We start from the raw sequence: 25,045 nt of genomic DNA, 5'->3' as shown, positions 1-25,045 counted from the left end.
TGTGCATATGCCTAACAATAGCTTTGAAATCAATGAAGCAGAAACTGATAGAATTAAAGGGAGAAACAGATAAATCCACAGTCACAGTGGAGAATTTAATGCTTCACTGTCTGAGAGGATCATACAAAAACATCAGTAACTATGTAAGGTCTGAAAGACACATTCCACAACCTTGCTAGTGACTAAATTGAGATTTACAGAATGTAATAATCAACAACCGTAGAATACGCATTCTTTTCAAACGCACTTGGAATATTCATGAAGAAAGATCATGTTCTGATCATAAAACAAGTCTCAGTAAGCTGAAAAGAACTGAAATCATACAGTGCATGCTCTCTGACTATAATGGAATTAAATTAGAAATCTAGAGAGCCCCAATAATTAAAATGAACAGATAAAATGAAATAGAAACAATCCAACAACGGAGAAAATGAAAGCCCAAAACTGCCTTTTAGTAAAAGATTAATAAAACCAATAAGCCCTTGGCATAAGTAAGAAAAAGAAGAATACAGATTACCCAATTAATGAGAAAGAAAGAAGTCCATCACTACAGAGCTTACAGACATCAGAAAGAAAAGGAATTGCTATCAACTTTATACCAATAAATTCAATCACAAAGAACAAATAAATCCCTTGAAAAACACAACTTACCAATATTGACACAAAACAACAAAGGGAATCTGAGCAGCCCCATTAACTACTCACAGAAATTAAATTATCACTGGGGCGCCTGGGTGGCGCAGTCGGTTAAGCGTCCGACTTCAGCCAGGTCACGATCTCGCGGTCCATGAGTTCGAGCCCCGTGTCAGGCTCTGGGCTGATGGCTCAGAGCCTGGAGCCTGTTTCCAATTGTGTGTCTCCCTCTCTCTCTGCCCCTCCCCCGTTCATGCTCTGTCTCTCTCTGTCCCAAAAATAAATAAACGTTGAAAAAAAAAAAAAGAAAAGAAAAAAAAACAAATTAAATTATCACAAATGTCACCACAAAGAAAATACCAGAGCCAGGTTATTTCACTGGTGAATTCTATCAAGCATTTATGGGAGAAATAATCCCAAACTTACAGAAAATCTTTCAGAAAGTAGAGAAGGAACATTTTCCAACTCATCTTATGAGCCCAACAAAGAAATTAAAAAAAAAAAAAAAAGAAAATTATAGACCAATATCCACTATGGACATGGAGGCCAAGAACCTTAATAAAATATCAGCACATTGAATCTAGGTATACAAAAAGGTGTAGCTTAGTCTAGGAATGCAAGGTTGGTTTAGCATTAAAAAAATCAGTTGGTGCAGGGCACCTGGTGGCTCAGTAGGTTGAGCATCTAACTCTTGATTTCGGCTCAGGTCATGATCCCAGGGTCGTGGGACTGAGCCCAGCATCAGACTCAATGCTGAGCAGGGAGCCTGCTTGGAATATTCTCTTTTTTTTTTTTCCCCTCTCTCTCTCTCTCTCTCCTCTTCTCTTCCCTGCTCATGTACATGGAAGGAAGGAAGGAAGGAAGGAAGGAAGGAAGGAAGGAAGGAAAAAGAAAGAAAAAGAAAGAAAGAAAGAAAGAAAGAAAGAAAGAAAGAAAGAAAGAAAGAAAGAAAGAAAGCAATCCACCAGATTACCAAAATAAAGGAGAAAAACCTTATAATCACAGCACAGGAAAATTTATTTCACAAAATTCAATACCCGTTCGTGATTTAGAAAACATTCAGCAAGCCAGAAATACAAGGAAACCCTCAATCTGATAAAGAACACCCAAACCCTACAGCTGACATCAGATTTAATGGTGAAACACTAAACGCTTTCTCCACAAGATCAGGAACAAAGAACTTGAAACAATCCTGTCCTGGAAGTACCACACAGCATTTAAGCAAGAAATAAAAGGTAGGGGGCGCCTGGGTGGCTCAGTCGGTTAAGCTGAGGCTCAGGTCATGATCTCACAGTTCGTGGGTTCGAGCCCCACGTCAGGCTCTGTGCTGACAGCTCGGAGCCTGGAGCCTGCTTCGCATTCTGTCTCCCTCTCTCTCTCTGCCCCTTTCCCACTCTCTTTCTCAAAAACAAACATTTAAAAAAAAAAAAAAAAAGGAAAAAAGAAATAAAAGGCATATAATCTGAAAAAGAAACATAAAACCATCCCTATTTATAGACAACATGATGGTTTATGTAGAAAATTCTAAGAAATGGGGGTGTCTGGGTGGCTCAGTTGGTTAAGCATGCAAGTCTTGATTTCAGTTCAGGTCATGGGAACTAGAGCCCCACGTGGGCTCCACACTGAGTGTGGAGGCTGCTTGGGATTCTCTCCCTCCCTCTCCTCCTTCCCCCCTTATGTGGTGTGTGCACTCTCTCGCTCTTTCCCTCTAAAAAAAAAAAAAAAAAATCTTAGAAATTCTAAGAAATCAACAGAAACTAGTAAAACTAAAGAGCGTATTCAGCAAAGTGCCTACAACAAGGTCCACACACAAAAATCAACTGTATTATCTATAGGAACACCAAACATAAGAAATAAATTACACTTAAAAAAAAAAAAATCAATGCCATTTACAGCAGCATCCAAACAACATCAACTACTTAGGAATAAACTCAACAGAAGATGTTCAAGACCTCCAACACTGAAAACTGAAACAGAACTGAAGAAAGTCAGAGATTCACCCAAGTTCCTGGATGGGAGATCCAAGGTATCATCTATCCAGAAATACATTCGACGCTGTCCTACCCAAAATGCCTCTAGGCTTTTTGTAAATACTGACAGGCTGATCCTAAATTTATATGGGAATGAAAAGACCTTACAGTCAAATAACATGAAAGGGAACAAGGCCAGAAAGCTTACGCTACCTGAACTTTAAGACTTACTATAGAGCGACAGTGTGGTGGTGGCATGAATGAATCAATACATCCAGGACACAAACAGCGTCCAGAAATAGATCCACACTTATCTGGTCAATTGATTTTTGGCAGGTGCCAAAGCAATTCAATAGGCAGAGGAAAGTTCTCCCAACAAATGGTGCGGAACCGGATATCCCGACGGATTAAAACGAGCCTCAACTCCATCTTATGTACAAGAGTTAATTCCACGTAAATCACAGACCCCAAAACAAGGGTTGAAACTATAGAAAATGAGGGAGTATCTTTGCTGTCAGGGAGAGACGAAGATTTTCAGATAGGACGCAAAAGAAACAACCATAGAAAACACAAACTTACAAATTAACCTTCATCAAAATAAAAAAAACTGCTCATCAAAACAGTGCTAAAAAAAAAAAATGAACCAACAAGACAAGCAATGGGGGAAATATTTGTAAAAAGTAAGTGGCCAAGGACTCGTATCCACGACTTACTTGTAACCTACCGCTCAAAGAAACGAGAAAATCTACCAGTTGCCAAATAACACAAGAAAACTTATTCATCAGCATTAGTCATCAGCAAAATGCAAATGAAACGCACAATGAGACACCACTACACACCCACCAGAAGGGCTAAAATTAAAAAGACTAATCACGTGGAAGCGTCGTGAGGATACAGGGGACCCGCGTTCCCCACAGCCACCGTGGAGAAAGGTTTAGGTGGGTCTCACGGGCCCCATCACACACCTTCCCTCCGACCTAACAATTCACTCCTGGGTACTGACTGAATGAACGTACTATTCGATAGGAAGTCCCCTCAGGAGAGGGGAGGCCCTGGGGTGGGAGCGGGGAGTTGGGGGGGGACGTCTGGGGGGGCGGGGGAGGGGGGACATTCGGCACACATGTATCCGTTTGTCAAAACTGCATCATTAAAATGGGCACCTGTCGATGGAATTCACATGTACGTGAACGCAAATAAAAACGATTTTAAGAGAAAATCATCAGGTTGGCAGACGGGGCACGGTAGTTGTTGAAGCTAGGTGATGGGAAGCTGGGGGCTCATTACCCCATTTACAGTTCTGTTTAACTTTCCCATTCCAAAAAGTCTTTTTGGCAAGTTAACAAAATCTCCCATGGATCTGAGATCAAGACCAAAGGCCAACAGGAGTCAGTGCTCAGAGAGGAAGTCACCACTGGCGAGGGGGCTGGCTGAGGGACGCACACCTTGCTGCCGGGGGGCCTTCAGCCCTGGAAAGCAGAGGCGACCCCGACCCTGAAAGCCCCACAACCCACCTGCCCAGCCGTCGTCGGCGTCGGCGTCCAGGTCGTCCAGGCCCTTCAGGTTTTCCGCGTTGATGATCGTGGGCCGCGGCGCCCGTCCCACCAGCTGCCTCAGCGGGCGGATGGGCCGAGTCATTCCCAGCCTGCTTTCTTTTCTGATGAGGGCGAGAAGAGTAAAGATCTGGCCTCGTGTCAAGTGCACAGATGGAAGCAAAAGCCAATACTTTTCCAAAAATATGTCCCACATTGCAAAGGTTCATGGTTGCATTTAATATTTAAATCCTCTCCTTTAAGGGGAAAAAAGAAAAAAAAAAAAACTTCTAACGGGGGCGCCTGGGGGGGGTGGTGCTCAGTCGGTTAAGCGTCCGACTCTTGGTTCCGGGTCAGGTCATGATCTCTCGGTTTTGCAGGTTTGAGCCCCACGGCGGGCTCTGCGCTGGCAGTGCGGAGCCTGCTCGGGATTCCGTCTCCCTCTTTCTCTACCCCTCCCCCACTCGCATGGTCTCTGTCTCTCAAAATAAATGAAGAAACTTAAAAAAGTTAAAAGAAACTAATAATGAAAAGATAAAAGAAACCTATGCCGAACAAATACGTCCCAGAGAGTATCGCCTCATTCCACAGTTTTATACACTCGGCACTAATGCCCAGCGTAGCAGCCACAAACACATGCCAAAACTTCCAACTCTGTCAAGAACTTGCGATCATAATACAACCTCGTCTAGCTCCAGATCCCAGCCACCCCACACACCCTGGAGCTCTGAGTTGGTTTTCAGAGTCTCCAGGAGACAAGACACCTTCGCACATGAGCCCACAATGTTGTGCAATACAACCACCGGGGGCAATTTCTACACACGGGACTATTAATGCAGTAGCCTTACCCATCTTGGTCATTCATCTGGAACTGTCTAAAAGGGACACGGGGCTCAAGACGGAGCTGGGGGAGGGGGAAAGGTCCTCGTTCCACGGTACCCTGGTTCTCTGATGACTGTGGCGAACACATCTGAAACATAACATCAATGAACAGGGTTTTCCGGTAATGGCTCAAATTCTAAGTTCCCCTTGCATTCGAATTTGTTTGGGAAAAATAGAAAATGGGAAAAAGAGACAGGCAAGTCTTGGAACTTCCCAGTTAATCCTACCACCATCTCCCCCATCTGTTTCCTGCCGTCAGTAAGTGAACCTGGGGACTTGTGGTGTCCGGGGCAATGCCTGCCTCTCCTTTTTCTAAAGAACCAAGGCTGAAACAGTATCTACATCACCAGGGAAAGAAGCCAAAGACCCTTAAGATCTGAAAAGGGGGAGAGCAAACGCAGAAGTAACGGGCACTTCCAAGGCAGGGTATATCGGGGCAAAGACACTGGGAGGGGGAACCGAGGTGGATATTCAACCACTTAGAGTAGGTTCTGCCTTCGCAAGCAATCCGACTCCATGGGAAAAAAAGATATGCACACTCTGAAAACTTACAAAAGCAGGAAGCATGTCATGGTATGTAGGTGGGTGGTATACATTTCCCATGAACTGTGAAGCCCCTTTGCGGACAGGCTGAGCCGGGCGGAGAGAGGGGTCCTTAGAATCGCTGGTGCATGCCGAGGAGGGGGCTCCGTCTCCCGCACTCGAGTTCCTGCTGCCCAGCTCAGTCGGGGAGGCGCTCAGAGACGTGGCAGAAATTATGTTTCGCCCACCGCCCTCCCTCCAGCTTGTCACATCTGGAAATCGAAAGGGGGCAAAAGGGGAAAGGAAAGAGGAGGGGGGGGAGGAGGGATTGTATGAGGGTCTGAAGGTCAAGGGACCCCCTCATTCACCAAAAACAAAAGCCCCAAAAGTGCAGAGTCGAGTCAAGTGGTCGAATCTGTCACGGAAGGTGGAGGACGGACACCTGGCCAATGAGCATGAACTTGCTGCGGGAAGTCGGGCGTAAAGAGAAACACAAAATAAGGTCCACTCACAGAGAAGGCAGGTAGAAGCAAGACGTGGTCTTCATGGGTGAATATAAACCACGCACACCCACAGATCGACCACCCCAAAGAAATCAGGACAGCCCGGATGAAACAGCGTTGGGCCATTTCTCCCACGATCACTGACCCGTCAGGAGCAGCACTGGCCTTCACGTTAAAACTGGACCGAGTCCTATGGTACCTGGCTAGAGGAGCGTGCAACTGTTGACCTCAGGGCTGTGAGTCTGAGCCCCACTCTGGGTGTAGAGATTACTTAAAAATGAAATCTTTGAAACTGGAGTAAGTCCTGACATGTTTCAACTCTGATTCAAGGTGACATCTCTAGTCAGACAGACTCCCCAGGTCATAAGAAGCAGAGCCCCTCTCCCTCCAAGTGGGGGCATGAAAGGGTCTGGGGCCCTACCCACCAGGCCTTCACCCGAATTAGTCCTGCTCCAGCCCATAGGGCTCTCCTGCAGGTCACAGATTAAAACCTTCCCACCTATCGACCTTTCTAAGATGACGTTTCCCACTGCCAAACATAGCAAGATGTGGGGGAATTACAGGCCAATGAGAAATCAGATAAGCCTGCCCCTTCTCAGTCAACGTATGGCTACGAGGTGAAACATGAAGCCCCTGAGTACCTGACCCTCAAGAGAAAGAGACACAGCACAGGAGCCACAAAATCAGGGTCAGCTCCCGGCAATATGACCGCCTTGAGTGTGACCTTGGGCAAGCCCTATGGCCACTGCTCTGGCCACTCCTGCTTCTTCTCCTTCTCCTCAAATGAAGAGATGGAACTGATCCCAGGAACCTCTGCTAGGTCTAAATTTCTGTGGTCCTACAAAGCAGGTCATCTTAATCCCAGAAAGCTATACAGTTCTCGGCCTGAGAATTTGGTTACCTATTTGGAGCAGACAAAATAACCCACCACAGGCCCCTGAAAAGGTAGCATGCTCATTAAGGAGCCACCTAGTGATCATTTCCTTTATAGGGTGTCAGTTCTACCTCTAACCCCGGGATACCTTGGGGATTAATCAGGACAGGCAGACAAAAGTCCCTCCATTTCAAGACCTGATCAAGCCCTCCCCTCCCCCCATCCCAAACAAACAAAATACATAAGAGCTATTTCACAATCCTTGCTTAGAACAGAAGGAAAACTCTCGTTCCTCAAAAAACCTTAACCTCTAACCGCTCAAGGCCACTAAAAAGAAAATCCTACCTGCAAGTATTGCTATATAATCCTGCCAACTCCTTGGCTAGACCCCAGGTGAGGGAACTGTGGAGACAAATCCTAGACTGGCTACCAAACAATCCCCAAGGGAACATGTTAAAAAACGGAGATTCTCGGGGCACGTGGGCAGCTCAGTTGGTTAAGTGTCCGACTCTTGATTTCAGCTCGGGTCATGATATCACAGTTCATGGGTTCAAGCCCCTGCAATGGGTCTCTGTGCTGACTGATAGTGCAGAGCCCTCCCTCTCTCTCTGCCCCTCCCCCAGGGATGAGCTCACTCCCTCTCTCTCTCTCTCCCTCTCAAAATAAATAAACTTAAAAAAAAAAAAAAACACACACAAGAGATTCTAATTTGGCTGAGGACGGAGGAGGGCTGGAAATCAGACTTTTTTAACAAACTCCCCAAAGGACCCTGACAGGACTCCGCTAGGTTTAGAAACCACTGGCTTAGAAAACAAGCTCCTGGCTCGGGGACAGAGTTAACGCGCCCTCAGTCTGTCTTTGCCAGGACCACCTGAGCAGAGCAGAACTCACATCTGATGACAGCTGGGGAAGCAGACAGGCCTGGCCCAACCCAAAGGACAAGAGAGGAATGACCTCCGGCCCAGCCTAGGGGGCAAATCCCACAGAGGCAGAGAGCAGACAAAGGGTCAGTAGCCATGCTTTCCAGGCAGGGAGCCTGGGCCCCGGGAGCTCGGCTTGCCGAGGACACGTATGCTTCTAACAGGCAGAGAGGCAGGAAGACGAGGGGGAGCCCCGCTGTCCCCACGGGTGCCCGGACAGGGACTGCAGCTCACTCACTCTGAGGGCGGAGGCTTGGTCCTGGCCCATACGACAGATCTAAGACGCCCCTTTCTTTGCCAGCCTTGTCCTGCCCTCCAGCTGCTTTCAGCGTCGGAAATTCCTCGGGAGAGAAGGATAACAGTCGGCTTGAGCCCCTTAAACCTGCCAAGAAAACCAGAAAGACTCAGTTAGGGAGCAAGTGAGATGAACATCGACAGTTCTCTGCTTCAGCCGCTCCACGGGCCGGAAGCCACACTGCCCTGGCGTGAGCTCCTGTTAAGCGCCCCATCTGTGCTGGCATCTTGTGTTGGCAGGGTGGCACTGGAGACCCCATGTGACAAGGAGAGGCCAGACGCAGGCTACACCAGGCCCTAGCAGCTAACCTGCAGGAGCAAGGGAGAGGACAGCACAGCCGCTCCAGCTCGGATCCTTCACGCTGCCGGAAAAAGGCAGTAAGGCCCTCCTGGTGGCCCCGGGGGACACACAAGCAGTCTTCAGGGAAATCAGCCCAGGGAGGTCAACTGCTTTTGTGTGGAGGTAATGCCAACAGAAAGGTCTGCACCCTCGTTCCACTCTCATGAGCACCGGACAGCTTACACCTGCCATCTTGGGATCGATTCCCTCCTTTGCTGTCCCATCCGTTCCCCAACGCCACAGGCCCCTGAGAAGAAGCCCTGCTTTATCTCTGCAGGAGCCCCTCCCAGCACTTAACACTGGGGACCTCTGATCTATTTTGGACGAACAGATAATAACAAAAGGTGCATTCTATGGTCCAGAGTGGGATTTGGTGCTTTTATCTGGACCAAATGCCCAGCACCATCTAAACTTAACATGACAGTAACAGCACATGGCCCATGTCTAACTGAGAAATGCCTCGTTCCCTAGGCGATAAAACCAAACTCTCCCCCCTCTTCCCCACCACTCTTTCACGGACCCATGAACTACAGCAGACTTTGCAGAAAGCAGCAGCTGGGATCGGTGCAGACGCACAAGGCATAACATCCCTATTTAGCAAAAAGTCCCAGGGTCAAATACACCCGCCAGGGTGACACAATCTCCCGGTGTCACAAAGGAGCTCCACTACTCTGCGAAGGGGGACTTGGACCCAGGTTAAAAAATCCTTGGCGAGGATGAAATGTGAAAGTCATGCCTTAAACACACGCAGATCTGGAGCTTGAAAACAAACACTCAGTACTTTTATCTACCTCAGCAGTCACGAAGGTCTTACTCTATGCGTGAATTAAACTTCCCTTCCACATGGGGCGCCTGGGTGGCTCAGTCGGTTAAGCGGCCGACTTCGGCTCAGGTCATGATCTCGCGATCCGTGAGTTCGAGCCCCGTGTCAGGCTCTGGGCTGACGGCTCAGGGCCTGGAGCCTGTTTCCGATTCTGTGTCTCCCTCTCTCTGACCCTCCCCCATTCATGCTTTGTCTCTCTCTGTCTCAAAAATAAATAAATGTTAAAAAAAAAAAAATTAAAAAAAATAAATAAACTTCCCTTCCACAGACCAGAAGGACAAAGAACCCAAAATCTCAAGCCAAAGCAGTAGCATTCCTAAGGTTTTCAGTGCTCTACAACGTTCACCACCAATGCCGCGTGCTATGTGATCTCTGCCGTGAGAATCTGAGGCTGGAATGTCAGGGGCTTCTTCTAAGGTCCCAGATGGAACCATCCCCCTGGCCTCCACCCGCACCAGTCAGGCCGCCCACCCCGCCCCGGTCTGACCCAGCTGCAACAGGCCCAAACACCACTCTCCGTGCAGTGGTCTATCGACGCAGGAAGAGCCCTTCTGAACTGCAGAGTCTGAACATGTGTGTGGGTAACACCACCAAGTGCCCACCGCCCTGATGGCACCACAGACTCGTGACGGCAGCACAGGACGGGGAACCGCGGGGGCTCCTCCCACCTCAGCCCTAGCAGAGGCCTAGGATGCATCTGTCCCTCCTCCCGGGCTCCCGGGCCCTGTTGCCTCCCAGATGAGCAATCACACATTTACAGAAGGTGCTGCTGTGTTTTCGAATTCTTTTCTAGATCACTTATTTTTCATAAGAAACACAATCACATGGTTCAAAAGTAAGAAGCATAGAAAAGTACAAACAGACGACTCCCTCCTGCCTGCGTGCCCACCTGCCTACTTCTGACGCCCTGAGAAAACACAGGCGGCTTCCCCCCTCCCTCTCAGGCTTCCTTCCGGAGACTTTTTTTTTTTTTTTTTTGATGGCACGTACATTTTCTATAAGTACACTTTCCCTCGTCCCAATTTTTTTTCATGAATAGTAACATACTCTACATGTTATTCTGAACTTTCTTTTTCATTTAAGAATATATCCTAGAGATCTTGCCAGATCCGTGGAAAACTACTTTTTTTTTTTTCCCTAGGGGCAAGTAGTATTTCTTTAAAGCACCAACATTTAATGGACATTTCAAGTGACTGTTTCCCATCTTTCCCTACCACAATTTTGCAATGAGTGTCTTTTGAATATACGCCATTTCTCACATCGGCAAGCATCATTTCTGGGGTGATCTTCCTCCACGTGGAAATGCTAGGTCAAAGGGTGCACACATTAGTATTCTGATAGCACCAAGCTGCCCGCCAAGGGGCTGTACCAATTTACTCTAGTATTTCTTTGTATTGTTTTTTTTAATGTTTGTTTTCTTTTTGACAGAGAAAGAGAGAGAGGGAGAGAGAGAGAGAGAGAGACACACACACACACACAGAGGGGGGCAGGGGCCGAGAGAGAGGGAGACACAGAATCTGAAGCAGGCTCCGGGCTCCGAGCTGTCAGCACAGAGCCCGACACAGGGCCTCAAACCCACGAACCGCGAGATCATGATCTGAGCCGAAGTCAGACGCTTAACTGACTGAGCCACCCAGGTGCCCCTACTCTAGTATTTAATACTCTCTCTGCAGGTTTTATTTTTTATTTTCTTTTTAATTTTAATGTCTATTTTTGAGAGAGACAAGAGTGTGAGTGGGGGAGGGGCAGAGAGAGAGGGAGACACAGAATCCAAAGCGGGCTCCAGGCTCCGAGCTGTCCGCACAGAGCCCGACGTGGGGCTCAAACTCATGAACCGCGAGATCATGACCTGAGCCAAAGTCGGACATCTAACTAACGGAGTCACCCAGGCACCCCTCTGCAGTTCTTTTTAAATAAAAATGAATGCATGTGATTTACTTTAAAAAATCCTAACCCACAGAGTAAAAGCTGTAGAAAGCAAAGACCACTGTTAACACAGTCTAGTGAGCACTCTCTGTAAAAAGCCTCTTTAGGGGCGCCTGGGTGGCGCAGTCGGTTAAGCGTCCAACTTCAGCCAGGTCACGATCTCGCGGTCCGTGAGTTCGAGCCCCGCGTCAGGCTCTGGGCTGATGGCTCAGAGCCTGGAGCCTGTTTCCGATTCTGTGTCTCCCTCTCTCTCTGCCCCTCCCCCGTTCATGCTCTGTCTCTCTCTGTCCCCAAAATAAAATAAACGTTGAAAAAAAAACATGTTTAAAAAAAAAAGGCCTCTTTAAAGACCTAATTTTAGGGGACTGAAATGCTGGTCGCCGCTCCCCTTGCCCCCCACCCCCACTTATCTTGCCCCCTCCACCTCACCCCACGGACTGGAGAATCCGTAAAGCTCCCTCCTGCCCTTAGCCCCTCCACAGGAGCCGGAGTCTGACGTCAGTGGGCACAACGACTGACGTGTTGGGGACAGAGCCTCCAACCACACAGGACTCCCGCCCAGAAGGGGTACGTGCTGGGTAGGAGCGGAGGGTTTAGGGCAGGCAGGATGTTCGCTGTTTCTCTACACGAGCTACGGAAGGCAGCTGGCGAAGTCTTGGCCGCCAGGGGCATGCAGAAGGCCAAGGGCGCCGCGGTGGGGAGGCCGGTGGGGGAAGGGTGGTGGGAGGAAGAGCAAGCGTGGCCCGCCACTCCGACCTGCAGCCCTCTCCTTCCCGTACGGGGGGCATCGCCCACTTTGGTCCGTACAACGTGCTAGAAACATTCGAGCTATCGGTGGTGGCTGGGGGGTGGGGAGTGGAGCAGTCTGGCCGCCCTCTCTGCCCAGGTGGGCCCTCCCCTCTGCTCTGGGCCTGCCCGGGAAGCCCTCTCACCATCTCCCCCTCCTGCTCCTCCCCGCCATCTTCCCTCTGCACAGCTGCCGCGGCTGAGGTCCTGCGGGCAACACCTCTGACACTTCCCGTGTCGGGCGCGACATAAACGGTACCAAGGACCGTGTGAGCCGTGAATGCTCTGGTGTCACCAACCAAAGAGCAAGCAGCCCAACTCCCAGGGCCTGGCTTATTTAGAAACCCAGGCCCGAAGCTCGCCCCACACCACACACACCTCCTCCGTGCAGGCCCCAGGGAGAGGAAGTAGGCGCGTGTCGGCCACACCGCTGAGCAGGTAGCAAGGGCACCAACCACACGGCGGAGTCCGAGAGCAGCAGAGCCAGCGCCCAGCCTCTCCACAGCCCCCAGGGGGGATGTCAGGAGTAATAACGTTCAGCGAAACCAGGGAGCGGACAGGCCTGGCAGATGCAGCGCCCCCACCCCCGGGGGCAGAGGTAAGGCTCCTCAGGGTAGCAGCTCACTCGGGTGAGAGATCCCACAAAGCTTTGGCCAGGGGCTGCCTAGACCCGGGCAGAACCGTCCGGAAAAGGCACTCCTCCCTCCCTCCCACCCAGCCCAACGCCACCCGACCACACTTACCACCTTCGTGTCCTGCTGGCTTTCCATTCAGCTGTGCCCATGACTTTGGTCCACCTGGCACTGAATTTGTGTTCTGAAAGAAGGAAGGAAATGAAAACAAAGCCAGCCCGGTCGGCCTGCTTTCTACCCAGCTCCCCACCCGGGCACAGCAGCCTGGGCCCACGGCGCGGGGGGCGGGGGCAGCTCCCACGGCTGGTTCCACAGCCCAGCCAGGACTCCAACCCACGTCCGCTTCGTGCAACACTCCGGAACACTGGCAGCTACGAGGCCTTGCTCCAGAGATAAAGACCAGACCCCAATTCTAACACGTGTCTCAAAACCCGTGTGCCACTGTGAACTGAGGAGCATCGGCACGGGAGGCTGGCGTGTCTGATCTTCCGCCGGAAGGGCCACCGCACCACTCTCCATAATTACTGTCGTTCCCCAAGGCACAACTACTCAAGTGAGAGGCCTCCCTCCTCCGCTAGTCCACACTTGCCTGGCTCGCACACAAGCCGAGGGGTTGAGCGTGCTGAAAACTCACTGCGGGCGAGGCTTTGTGCTGGGTACACCCTGCCTGAGCGAATCCTCCCACACCCTGGGAAGGTTCTAGTCCTATCCCAGCGGAGGCTCAGAAAGGAGCGACCGGGCCCAGCCCAGAGGGCAGGACCAGGACTTGGCCCCACTCTGCCTGTGTCCCAAGCCCCAGGAGTCCCCAACCACTGAGCCCATCTGCCCCTCCCGACAACATTCGACCAACGGCCTTCCCCTCCAACTGAAGGTGCAAACATACAAAACAAAGCTGGGGCAGCACTTCCTGAGTCAGACCTCAGGTTAAATAATCACCCTTTCTCAGCACCCCCGCCTCCAGTACCACCAAGCTGAGGGCAGAAGGCGGTGTCTCTCACCTTCCACGTGGAGCCGGCCAGGCGTTAACGATCCATTTACCGATCAGGAGTTGCCCTCAGCGCCCTGGGGTAGCCACAGACAGGCCCCCCGCACACACGCACACAGACCACAGAAGGGATGTGCCCGCAACGTCACAGGGCAGTGCCACCGGGGCTGCCAGGTCCCCAGGAGGCACAGGGGCACCGCCTGTCCCACAGCCTCCCACTCGGCGTCCGCAGGCCGCACGAGGATGCCCCTGCCCTCGCCCACCAGAGGCACTGACCGGTTAGAGAAGGGCTCCCGGGGCCGAGGAGGGGTTACTAACGTTGCCATTAGAAGGCTGCCATGCCTGAGGCGAGGCTTTAGGGGCTGGGAAACGCTGGGGGTCCCATTCCCACCACGGCGGGAAGGGCTGCGCTCTGGACGGAGCTAGCGGCGTGCCAGCCCCAGGACAGGGCTCTGACCTCCAGCAGTTTGCTGACAGATGCCGGGACCACACCAGGCCCCAGCCTAGACCCCGCCGTGCTTGGGTACGGCCACATAACAGACACCCTTCGGGCGGCTCTGAAGGGGAGTCGGACGTCCAGCCAGGGCTGTCAAACCGAGGCTCTCCAATCTCTGAGCTGCCGATCCCAGGAGACAGATCCAGACTCGACTCTCTGTGCTCTGGCTGCGTGACGGCACCCATGGATGCAGGCCAATGAATAGAGAGTTCCGCATGAATGTGGACCTCTCTTTCCTTTCCCTTTAGTTCCAAAGGCACAATTCAGTGTTGGATGGGGGAGGGTGCCCTTCTGGCAGACCCATACACTGTCCCCCGTGGTTGGGTGGCACCCCAGACCTTCTGCTGCCCAGGGCACAGTACAGAACGAGAGCACACCATTCAGGTTGTCTTCCAGAGAGCTGCCAAATGCTAGGTACCCGTCCATGCGCCTTGCGGTTTTCTACAGGATTAGGAGACCTCTCATCCAGATTTCTAACTACCAGCTAAGTACACCCTCCTGCTGGCCGCGAAACCCAGACGGACTCGGAGGGGCTGAATGTATTACAAGCCCCGGCTCGGTTAAATCCTAACTTCCTGCTTAGGAAAACACTTTATTTATTTAATTTATTTACTTATTTTAAGACTTTATTTTTCAAGCAATCGCTCTACCGAACGTGGGACTCAAACTCACAACCCCAAGATCAAGAGTTGCGTGCTCTACTGACTGAGCCAGCCGAGGCCCCCCCGGGGAAAACACTTTAAATGCATCAACAAATAAAGGGTCACAGATCAGTATTTCCCAAGTGTGTTCTGAGGGACAGTAGTCTCTAAAGTCAGTCAGTTAGAAAGATTTCCCAGGACAAATGAGTTGGGGGATGCTGTCCCCACTGCGTCTTCACAGAGTCACAGCACACGTCAGCACGTTAAAGACACTGATGAGAAGTGTGACAGTAAAGGAGCATGCTTCATTTTTTCAACTTACCTGACCCCAAACGTTCCCGTGGCCTAACCAGTCCCCACGGCGCACATTCAGGGGACCCTGACCTAGCGTATAGCTGGCCCCAGCGACCATGCCTCCAGGTAAGTCACCAGGAAGCAAATTAGGTGTCCGTACTCCGTTCCGCACCTGGGGTCTTTCTCCAAGAGCCGCGCGTTCAGGCACCTCCCGGGAACCAGGACAACCTCCCACGCTCGTCTTCCGCAGCCACCCGCCAGGCTCACCCCTGGAAGGAGCAGGTCACGCGGCACCTACCTCCTGGCTGCTCGACTGTGTCGGCTTCTGTAAGCTGGAGACAGGCCTCTGCAAACCCGGCTGCGGCAGCGACTCCGGCGGCTGAGAGCCCGTCGCACTGGAACTGGACAAGGCAGGGGGCGCAGGGGTCAGATGGGCACGCGCGGTCCCCTCCGCGCTTCCCACAGCGGCGGCTGCTCGGTGGCCCAGAGGCAGCACAGAACCTCTCCAGCAGCCTCTGACGCCTCAGAGCCCACAAGAAGCCGGGCCCCATCCGAGGCCTGCCTGCTGACGTCTGCCGGGCAGGACGGTCCTCGGCCCCCTGGCAGGGCTTTCCTGCAAAGGCTAGAGGTTCCCCACAAACAGGTGCTGCAGGGGCTGCCAACAGGGAAACTGAGTCAGCACAGCGAAGGGGCTCTGAGCCCCTCGCTCTTGACCAAGAGCTCATAGCTGTACAGGGGACTGATTGCTTCGCGACGTGATTTTTTTCTTCTCCTGGCTTATAGAAGAAATACATGCCCATAGTGAAAATAAATGTATAAATATAGAGAACACAGGATTTGTCACGATCTCATCCTCCAGAGAGAGATGCCAAGCAGATTCTTCTATATATATGTATATGTGTGTGTGTGTGTGTGTGTGTGTGTGTGTGTGTGTGTGTATATATATGAACATAGTATTTTTTTTAACACCACACATACAATTCGTAACCTGTTTCCTACTTACTGTATCGAACATGTTTTTAGGACAACGCCTGGATCTACCTCTTTGTTCTAGTGACACAGTGTAGCCGGCTAGACAGGCCCTAACTTAACAACCCCCATCTTTTTTTCCCATTACCGGCGAAACCGCAATGAGCACTTTTTACACATAACTTGGCACCCTTTTGTGTAGGTAGTCCAGTAGTCTAAGTTCTTAGAAACAGGACTGCTGGGTCAAAAGAGGTTTTGAAGCTTAAGAGATATTTCCCAAGCGTGCTCCCCAGAAGGCGGGGTGAGTCGAGACACAGTCCCCAAACAAAAAGGGGCTCCGAGGAAGACGTCTGCTCACCCAGAGCCTTCCAGCCCACTCCCTCATCCCGATGGGACCCAAGGAGGGCAGCAGTCTACTCCGCCAGTCGCCCAACGCCAGGGGCTCCCCAGTAAGCTGAAGCCAAATGCTCCACACACAGGCTTCCAGGGTTTATGTGATCCAAGGAACTCACCGGGCAGGATTCCTACGTAATGAAGGCCACTCATCTCTTACTTCACCTCCTACCTACAACAGAAGCTTCCAGCGAGTGTTGCTTTTGTGTTCTCCAAACCTCAGCACGGAGTCCCAGCAGCTGTGGCCCTCACTCTGTCACCTCCCTGACACTCCAAAGGAGGATGTGGCCCCGGGGCAACAGAGGACCGGCGCCTGGGGTCCAAGGCCTTGTCCAGTGTTCTGTTTCTACCTCTTCCCTGGCTGGCATGCTTCAGAGCGACCGGCCCCACGAAAGCCGCCTCATCCCTCCCGTGCCCGTGTCGGTGGGAGCCGATACAAGGAGGAAGCGATGCCTCGTCCTCTCTCTGGAACTTCCCGTAGCAGCGGCATCGCAACACTCGTGCTGGAATGTACGATGTCCGTTTCATCAGAGAGCCTGTAGCATCTACCGTGTGAACTCTAGAATGACAGCGGTGGTAGCGGCACCTGCCCGTGTGTCCTCTGCCAGGTTCTGTGCCAGGTGCGTGACTCGCGCTGCCCGGTCTATTTCTTACAACCACCAGGCAAGGCAGTAGTCCTACCGCACAGAAGGACGCCGGAGCGCACCGATCAAGCAATTCTCCGAGTTCCACAAAGCTAGTAGTATAGGTAGCCTGGCTGACTCTGAAAGTCGGGCCACACCCCCGGCCCAGTATGACCCCTAAACAAATCGTGGGAGAAGTTTTAAAAACAGCTTTTCAGACCCTATTTTGGTTACTGCTACCCTATGCTCATCCGAACGAGTTACGTGCTCACTCTCTACATCCTGTGTGAAGTAACTGCGCGAAGTTTTACAGAAGCTACCGCGGCCGTTCCCGGTGAGAGAAAAGGACACTGGCTGGCAGGCTGCACCCTGGGTCGTTTACTGTCTAGATCCCAAGAGATCCAGGCAGCCAGGGCACAAGAGATGGAGGGCAGAAAGACGCACGGGACCGAGTTTTGTTCTCATCCCCCGACGGGCAAACCCCAGCATCAGGGTCCCATTCCTCTCTGGTCCCTTCCCAGTGCAAATCCCAAATCCTCTCCCCTGGCTGGCACCCAGAAGACTTGCAGTGGAAGGGGAGGGACACGGACTTGGGCAGGAGGGAACGGCCCAGGTTACGTGCCCGGGGCAGAGCTGGCACCGGCCACACTACGCGGCAGCAGCCACGACATTCACTCCGTTGCCGTGATGGGGATTTCTGTGCCAGACCCTGGGCCTCCGAAGGCTCCCGGAGGTGGTGTGCTGGCAGAGGGGTGAGCCTACAGAGGCTGCACACCTGCCCCCAATAATGAGGATTCTGGGTTGCCACCCTTCATAACTGGGTCTGTTTGGAGCAACTAACCGCAGCAGTCTGTGTGGGACGCCGCTGACCCCGCACTTAGAAGTCGGCCCCCTCAACCCGGAGCCCAGCACACAGGATGCCCCAGAATGGAGCGTTCAAGCACCCGCTCTGGCCACAGTGGCCCTTACTGGCTCAGGCACTGGCTCTGAGGCATTGCATAAGCCCCTCTGGGGGGAGGAGGTCCTTCCTAATAAGGCACAGGGGACACTGGTCACTGGGGACAAGGCGGCCCACAGAGGCAAGGCTGCATCAGCTCCAGAAGCCAGGGAGGAAGAACCAACCAAGCAGGGGGAGTCCGAGCAAAGGCAGCCTCCCTCCTCTGGGGTCACCCGGTTCTCCAGCTCTGCCTTCTGCAGAAGGAAAGGGAGCTGCCGGGCTCCGTGAGGCCCCGGCTCGCCACCCACACCCGCCCCCTCGGCTCCCACCTCTTTGGGTCTTGCTGATCCTGCTTGTTTGCCCATCCCGTTCCGTCCTTGGGAACTATAACGATGTTGGGGTCGTTTCCTCTGTTTTCAGACTTCAAGCTTGGCAGGTTTGCAGGTGGCGGCATACGCCGGGCTGTGGCAACTTTCCCGAGACTCTGTAAGCCATGTCGAGGAATAACTGTAGGGAGAGAGGGGTGGGGGCAGGGGAGGAGCTTCAGAAGCTCTCGCAAGCTCTAAGCGACGACGACAGACGACCAAACCACCACCAAGGGTGGCCCTGTGCCAACAGACCAAATGGCCTGGTAGCTGCTTTTGCCACTTTACGAGCCCTTCACCGAGGCCTCAGACACTTGGGAGCTGCTGAGGTCTTCAGAGGCTTCCACTTTACTAGCGGGCAGGAGCAGGCGTGGGGAGTTTATGACGGGGCGGGGAGCCGGGCCCAGAAACCTCCGGCCCACACGGTAACCACCTCTCCGCAAGTTGAGACTGCTCCGGCCTCCCTGGCAGGACCCAAGGGCCAGCCTCCACCTAGCCCCGGGGCCGGGCCCGAGGCTCAGCAGGGCCCTTGACATCCACAAAATCCTCCCGGGGTGTGGACAAAAGGTCCAGAACGTCAGAACCCCGAAGCCTAAAACTGGTTGCTCTGATGCAAAGTCAGTTCCATTCTACCTCACAGGGGAAGAACTATCTGTGGCCAACGAGGTAAGACGGTTAAGCAAACAATCCCACTGTGGCAGAGATGGGGTATTCCTGCTCGAAATCGGACATCGAACAGGAGCAGGGGGTGACTGCACGTCCCCAGAACTGCCTGGTGACCACTCCGTGCCCCGAAGACCATCTGACCAGGCAGGGACCCTGGGTCCTCACAGTTCAGGACCTGGAGTTTCTCACGGAAGGGAAAGCATAGAGAACTGGCCTCCAGCCCGGTTCTTACCTGAGGATCTGACCGCGTCTACTGATTTTCCTTTATACTTATCAAACAGGCTGAGAGTCGAATACTTGCTTTTCCCATCCTTGCCCTTGGTTATTTGCCCCAAACGATCGGACATTGCGATGAAATGTCATCTAGTAAGGAAATTTTTCTCGGCACCGCTCCCGATCTGCCTTTGAAATGTTAAGAGAGGGGGAAAAAAAAAAAAAAGAAAGAAAAAAGAGTGTTAATCCGCCAAAGTCCCTGAGCCAGGGGGCTGAATCCTTCAGGGATCATGGATCTCCTTGACGACCTGAAGAAAGCCCTGGATTCTGTCCCCAGAAAAACACCCTCACCGTGCACAGGCTGTTTCGCCCACATTTAGAGAGCGTTTCATTGTAGGTACCTTCCCCAGCCCAAGTTCAGAAGTCTTACTCTGTCTGAACTGACCAGAGTCTACTGCTCACCAATGACACAGAAACGTAAACTTTTCCACACAGAGTCCTCCGGCCAAGTCAAGGACCGCTCTTCAAGATGGAAAAACAAATCCTCACCACTGTATCGACCTAACGTGAAAACTAAGGCAGAGCGGGGAGGTACGCAACCTGCTTGTGGAAGGCCGTTCATTTCAAGGATGAGCAAAACCAAATCAAAGGGAAGCCACCAAAATCAGTAAGTCTTCAGGAACAGCTGTGTTTCAAACTAAAGAACCAGCCTCCAGAGAAAAAACACCTGCGAGGGGAACAGAAGCGGGGTTCTCTGGGGCGCAGGCGTAGAAGAGGAAGCAAGGACTTCCCAGGGAGAGACCACTTGGGGGGCCGTAGCGATGACACCGCCCCCTCCACTCAGAAAATCTTGAGGGGACGCCCAAGAAAGAAGCCCCTTCCCCCTGCCGCTTTCTGACTTCCTACGTGCTTCACCGAGTCTATTGGCCGTTAAAGCATTAATTCACTCACTCATGCATTCACTCAAACACCTAGTGTGTGCCTGCGGAGGGCGGGCGAGTGCCACATGGCAGGCACCGGGGACTCAGGGCCGCAGGTTCTAAAACTTGATCATGATAAACTCGGAGAAGTGCCCACCACTTCCCGTTGGAATTAATGGATGGGAAGAAAGCTAAACCATCCACTTAGGCATAGTGCTGATGTCTTTAGTGACAAAATGGAGAGAACCGTAAAAACATCCACTGGTAATAAAAAGACCTTGGTGGCCGCAGCAGTACGCTTTGCCGTCTTATACTATGCCGAAGCCACGCAGGCCAGAGGGAACACGTGCAGTGTGCTGGCAAAGTGTTCTGCACCCCCAGAGATGACTCTCAGATAAAACCCTATATATTATGATCCAAGACTTTGTATAAAGCGCAAGGGGCAAAGAGGCAAAGATCAATTATAAACCGAGGCCAAGAAAAGCGAACCAGGGGACAGTGACATCACACGGAGCCTGGCGCCACGCCAAGTGTGAACCAAGCTGGTTCTGACACAAAGCCGGGAACATCCACTCTTTCATTCAAGGAATCCTGACAGTGAAAGAGATGTGTAGGAGAATCAGCCTCCATGAAGAAACCAACCAGAAACGCTCGAAAGTGCTCACAGCTCCCAAGTTTCCATGTTACATGCCAGCAACCCTCCCCCAACGCGCCTGCCTCGTGTGCCAGGAGCAGAGTGACCAGGAATGGAAACTGGCCAAACGTGTCCAATTTCTGATTTTGGTGCCCAGGGGTTCCATAACATACCCCTTTCTTTAAATTTCCCTCCCCGGAGCTGGCTCCAGGGAGTTTCTGCCCTGCCAGGCCCCAAAGTCCCAGCTAGGAACAACATCCCTCCCCCACACTCAGGGCAGGGACTAGATTTCATTTTCATCAGAATTAAGTGGCATTTAACAGGCTATCAAATGTAAGTCAACTTGAAATTCTCTATTACGATCAGAAGAGATCTAACTTCTAGACACTTCTACCAAATCAAAAGATCATGCAGATAAAAATACAAAACACCACACCCACACACCCCACACTACTAACAAGCCCTGGAAACTTCCAGGGTGGGCGGTGATGGCAACATGTGGAGCCTGCGTCACAGAGCTTACAGTCCCAGTCCCCAAGGGGTGGCAGACACTGGTCAGCGACCGGCCAATGGCCTGTCTGTCATAAAGCCCTCAAGCTAAGAATGATTTTTTAAATCCCTTTTCACCTTTGTTTAAAAAAAACAAAGAATGTGTGATACCCCCATGTGGCCACAGGTAAGAAAACTTTGCTGACCCTGAGCCTAAAAGAAAAAGCCTTGAGCAAGCACTTTGAAAAGTCTCCAGGAGGGAGGGGCGCCTGGGTGGTTCATTCAGTTAAGCGTCCAGACTCTTGGCTCAGGTCGTGATCTCACGGCACAGGTTCGTTAGTTCGGGTTCGTTTCCAGTTCTAGTTCTAGTCCTGCATCGAGCCCTGCATCGGAGGCTGCTTGGGATTCTTTCTCTCCTTCTCGCTCTGCCCTTCCCCTACTCGCTCTCTCTCACAATAAATAAATAAACTTAAAAAAAAAGTCTCCAGGAGGGAAACAGATGGGAGTGGGGAGAGCACCAGGGAAGAGGCCCTACTGCTCAGCCAGGAGACCGGGCAGGGCTCAGCACAAGGGGGAGGGGCCCAGGCAGGGCAAATTATTCCCTGGACTGTGAACTGGGCCCTTAGGGACTTGTGCACTTAGTACTTTTTACAAACCTGTGTAGCATGCTGCATAACCAAGAAGTTCACATCCTAACTCCCGGACCTGTGACTTCCTTACCTTAGCAGTGAGAAAGGGATTCTGCAGATATGATTCACGTAAGGATCTCAAGATGGGGATATTATCCTGGATTATGTGGACAGGGCCACTGTAATCACAAGGTCCCTAGGACATGGAGCAGGAGGGCCACAGTCAGAAAGGCGTGGCATCCGGAGCTAAGGCTGGGGGGCGCGCTCTTCGAGGATCAGTGGGGCCACTGCAGAGAGGTGCAGGAGCCCCTAGGAGCTGGAGAAAGCAAGAAAACGATTCTCCCGTGGAGCCTCCAGAGGGAACCAGCCCAGCCCACACCTTGACTGTATGCAGCCCAGTAAGATTCACCTGAGACTTCTGACCTCCAGAACTGTAAGAGGATAGGTCTGTGTTGTTCTAAGTCACTGGATTTACAGTAACCGGTTACAACAGAGAATACACTCATTAATAGGCTTTTACTAGGCACTGCCTTGTGCCTAGCACTGAGCTGGGCCTGGGATGCAGCAGACAGCAGGCTGGGCCCTCCCCTCCCCATGTCCAGCCCGCAGAGACGACGGACGGGACCACCCACAGTCACACAGCTAATCAATAAGGAACCTGTTTCAGAATTTTTCACTTGGGCACAGTGATGAAAACTGCTCCTCTCTGCCACCCCTGACCATGGCTTTCACCTGACCCGTGAACCTACACACAGTGCTGAATAAAACCAGCGTGAATAAAGCCCCCTTCCTGGCCACATGCCTTGCGGGACTACACATTTGCACTGTTAAACTTATGTAACTACAGAGTCCTTTACTAAATTAAAAACCAAACTGACAAAGAGAAGAAAAAATTATCGACCAGCCTATCCAATTCCCACATGAAACCTTAATGGGCTTGATTCTGACACATCGAAGGTCTTTCAATTATAAGACCTGGCGGAAAATACTTGTTTCCACAGATAGTGATCAAAAGTCCTCTTCAAATCTGTCAGTCCAAACTCCTGCCAGTTCATGAATACAAACAGGTCTTTCTTGGATTGATTCCGCACTGCCTGGGCCCACGGGCAGAGGTCAGAGTGAACACAGGTGGCTCTCTTGGGCCTTCCTGGGGACAGCACACTTCTGACAACTAACCTGTCTGCACCCCCACCCCCAGGAAGCACTGGGAGACCGGAAGCCTGACCGCACCCTGACTCCTGGCACCCCTGGGAAAAATTAAAGAAAAACCCCGGGCCAAGGGGATCCACTCTCCCGGGAACTGAGAATTCTGTCCACGACCGTTAGCTGGCCCGCAGCTGTTGCCTGAGGCCCTCCCAAGAAATCCAACCATTCAGCAAATAGCTGAGTCCCTACTGCGCTGGGACCCCTTGCAAACGGGGCTTCAAAAAAGCCAGCACAAGCACACGCTGAACTAACACCCACATTCAACCTGCGCGCGCAGTTTTTTGATGCCCCCCCCCCCTCCTGCTTTCTCACCCAAGCTCTGCACCTGCGGGCCACGTTAGTGGCCTCTCTTGCCCTCAGCCTCCCTGTCCACAGAACGGAGGGGCCACAGCAAGATTTCACAAGTGGCAGCCGGTTCTAAAAATCAAACACGCCAGTGTGAAAAACCCACAGCCACAGCATTTAGGAATGACTCCCGGTCAAGGTGGCCGTCTCTTGCCACACACGTGCTACTGCACTGTATCTTCCAACCTAACCTGGGATGCTGCCGGGCAGTGCCACCGAGTCACCGTTGCTATGGAGACAGCACCTGTCGGGGAGGGGCCGGATACCTCTCATTCTAACGCTGGACGGGAAGACCGTACAGACGCAGGGTCTCCCGGCCCCCATTTTCCCTTCAGAACTGGGGTCGCCGAGTTACTGACAGTCCGAAGAATATGCAGCAGAGGCCTAGGAGGCCCACAGAGCATAACCTATTTACCGTCTGGCCTTTAGATTACAGACACCAGCCTGAGAGCATACCAAGTTCCTTTCATTAGGCCAGATTTCACTGGACACAAATCTAAAACACAAATATAGTCACTCCGGTATTATTGCCATACTTGGGGCCCAGCCCAGCCCCACACCCAACTGGCTACTCTGCCTGCCCCTTGGTTTTCATAAACCTCAGGCCGAGAGCATTAACTGTTAATAGGAGTTTGAACGGCTTACAGGTATCTGCTGAGTTGCTACCCACCAACACACACACATACACACACAACATGCTTGACTGGCCTCATCAGATGGCAGAAAAGTGCAGGCAAATATCTGGCTGTGAATCATGAGGCCGGTCAAGGCGAGAGAACGTCGTTCTCGGTAGATCAGAAGCATGTTCATTCAAGCCTGACTCACGCCCGGATCCGTGGGACAAGAACTGGCTGAGACGCACCAGGTCCTTGCAGATGGGCATGACCACGCTTGGCTTGTGTAGCCACTGCTTTCTCTCCCTTTTGTAGGTAACAATTAATTTTCTTTCCCCAAATAAAACCTAACTTGGACCCTCCGTATTACATACACAACACCCAGAGATGCCCTGACAGGAGGGGTCCGGCCTACACCCCACCCCCTACACTGTAACCCACTCTTTCCCCCAGCAGCCACTCTGAGACACCAGGGAGGCACACCGCAGGGTCCTGGAGCATTTTGAAAATGGCTGGCCTAAATGAAAATATTGCCATTAGGCACAGAAAAAAAGGGCCTAAGATCCATTTGTGAAGAGAGGCACACCTGGGCGGCTCAGTCAGTTTAAGTGTCTGACTTCAGCTCAGGCCATGATCTCTGGGGTTGTGAATTTGAGCCCTGCATCAGGCTCTCTGCTGTCAGCTTGGGGCTGGCCAGCTTCTGATCCTCTGTCCCCTGCTCTCTCGGCCCCTCCCAGCTAGTAAGTGGGCATCTTGCTCTATCAAAAATAAACCAACATTTAAAAAAAAAAAAAAAAAAGGTCTGCATGCATATTCTGGCAAGTTATCTAAAAAAGCTCAAGAGGCCCAGGATTTGCTGGCATAGAAACAACCAGAAAGATTCGCCAACAAAGGCAACTTAATACCCAAGCCCCGCCTCTCCAGACAGTAGCCCCACCTGTCAAGCAGGTTACTGAGCCGGTCTGTTATCTGCCCACCAAAGGGAAAACCTC

General features: G+C 51.9%; 1 protein-coding gene across 9 annotated transcripts in view; it reads right to left on the bottom strand.

The window, feature by feature from the left end:
- The window catches only part of PRRC2B (proline rich coiled-coil 2B), an 88,810-nt gene that overhangs the window by 40,532 nt on the left and 23,233 nt on the right, over positions 1-25,045 (bottom strand). For 8 of the 9 annotated variants that reach the window (XM_086684313.1, XM_086684317.1, XM_086684314.1 and 5 more), the window contains exons 2-9: positions 19,236-19,405; positions 18,302-18,479; positions 15,349-15,451; positions 12,746-12,818; positions 8,072-8,215; positions 5,567-5,808; positions 4,981-5,102; positions 4,115-4,257 (exon numbers count right to left, since the gene is read on the bottom strand). In XM_086684313.1, the coding sequence (XP_086540439.1) occupies positions 4,115-4,257; positions 4,981-5,102; positions 5,567-5,808; positions 8,072-8,215; positions 12,746-12,818; positions 15,349-15,451; positions 18,302-18,479; positions 19,236-19,350 (1,120 nt within the window). In that variant the 5' untranslated portion in view covers positions 19,351-19,405. Of the gene's footprint in view, positions 1-4,114; positions 4,258-4,980; positions 5,103-5,566; positions 5,809-8,071; positions 8,216-12,745; positions 12,819-15,348; positions 15,452-18,301; positions 18,480-19,235; positions 19,406-25,045 lie in introns of those variants that run through there. The other variant, XM_086684320.1, reaches the window with a different exon arrangement.

The sequence above is a fragment of the Puma concolor genome, chromosome D4 (assembly GCF_028749965.1).
Source record: "Puma concolor isolate L17-30 chromosome D4, mPumCon1.1.hap2, whole genome shotgun sequence".
Taxonomy (NCBI): Eukaryota; Metazoa; Chordata; class Mammalia; order Carnivora; family Felidae; genus Puma; species Puma concolor.
This window is presented reverse-complemented; position numbering and strand designations above follow the sequence as displayed.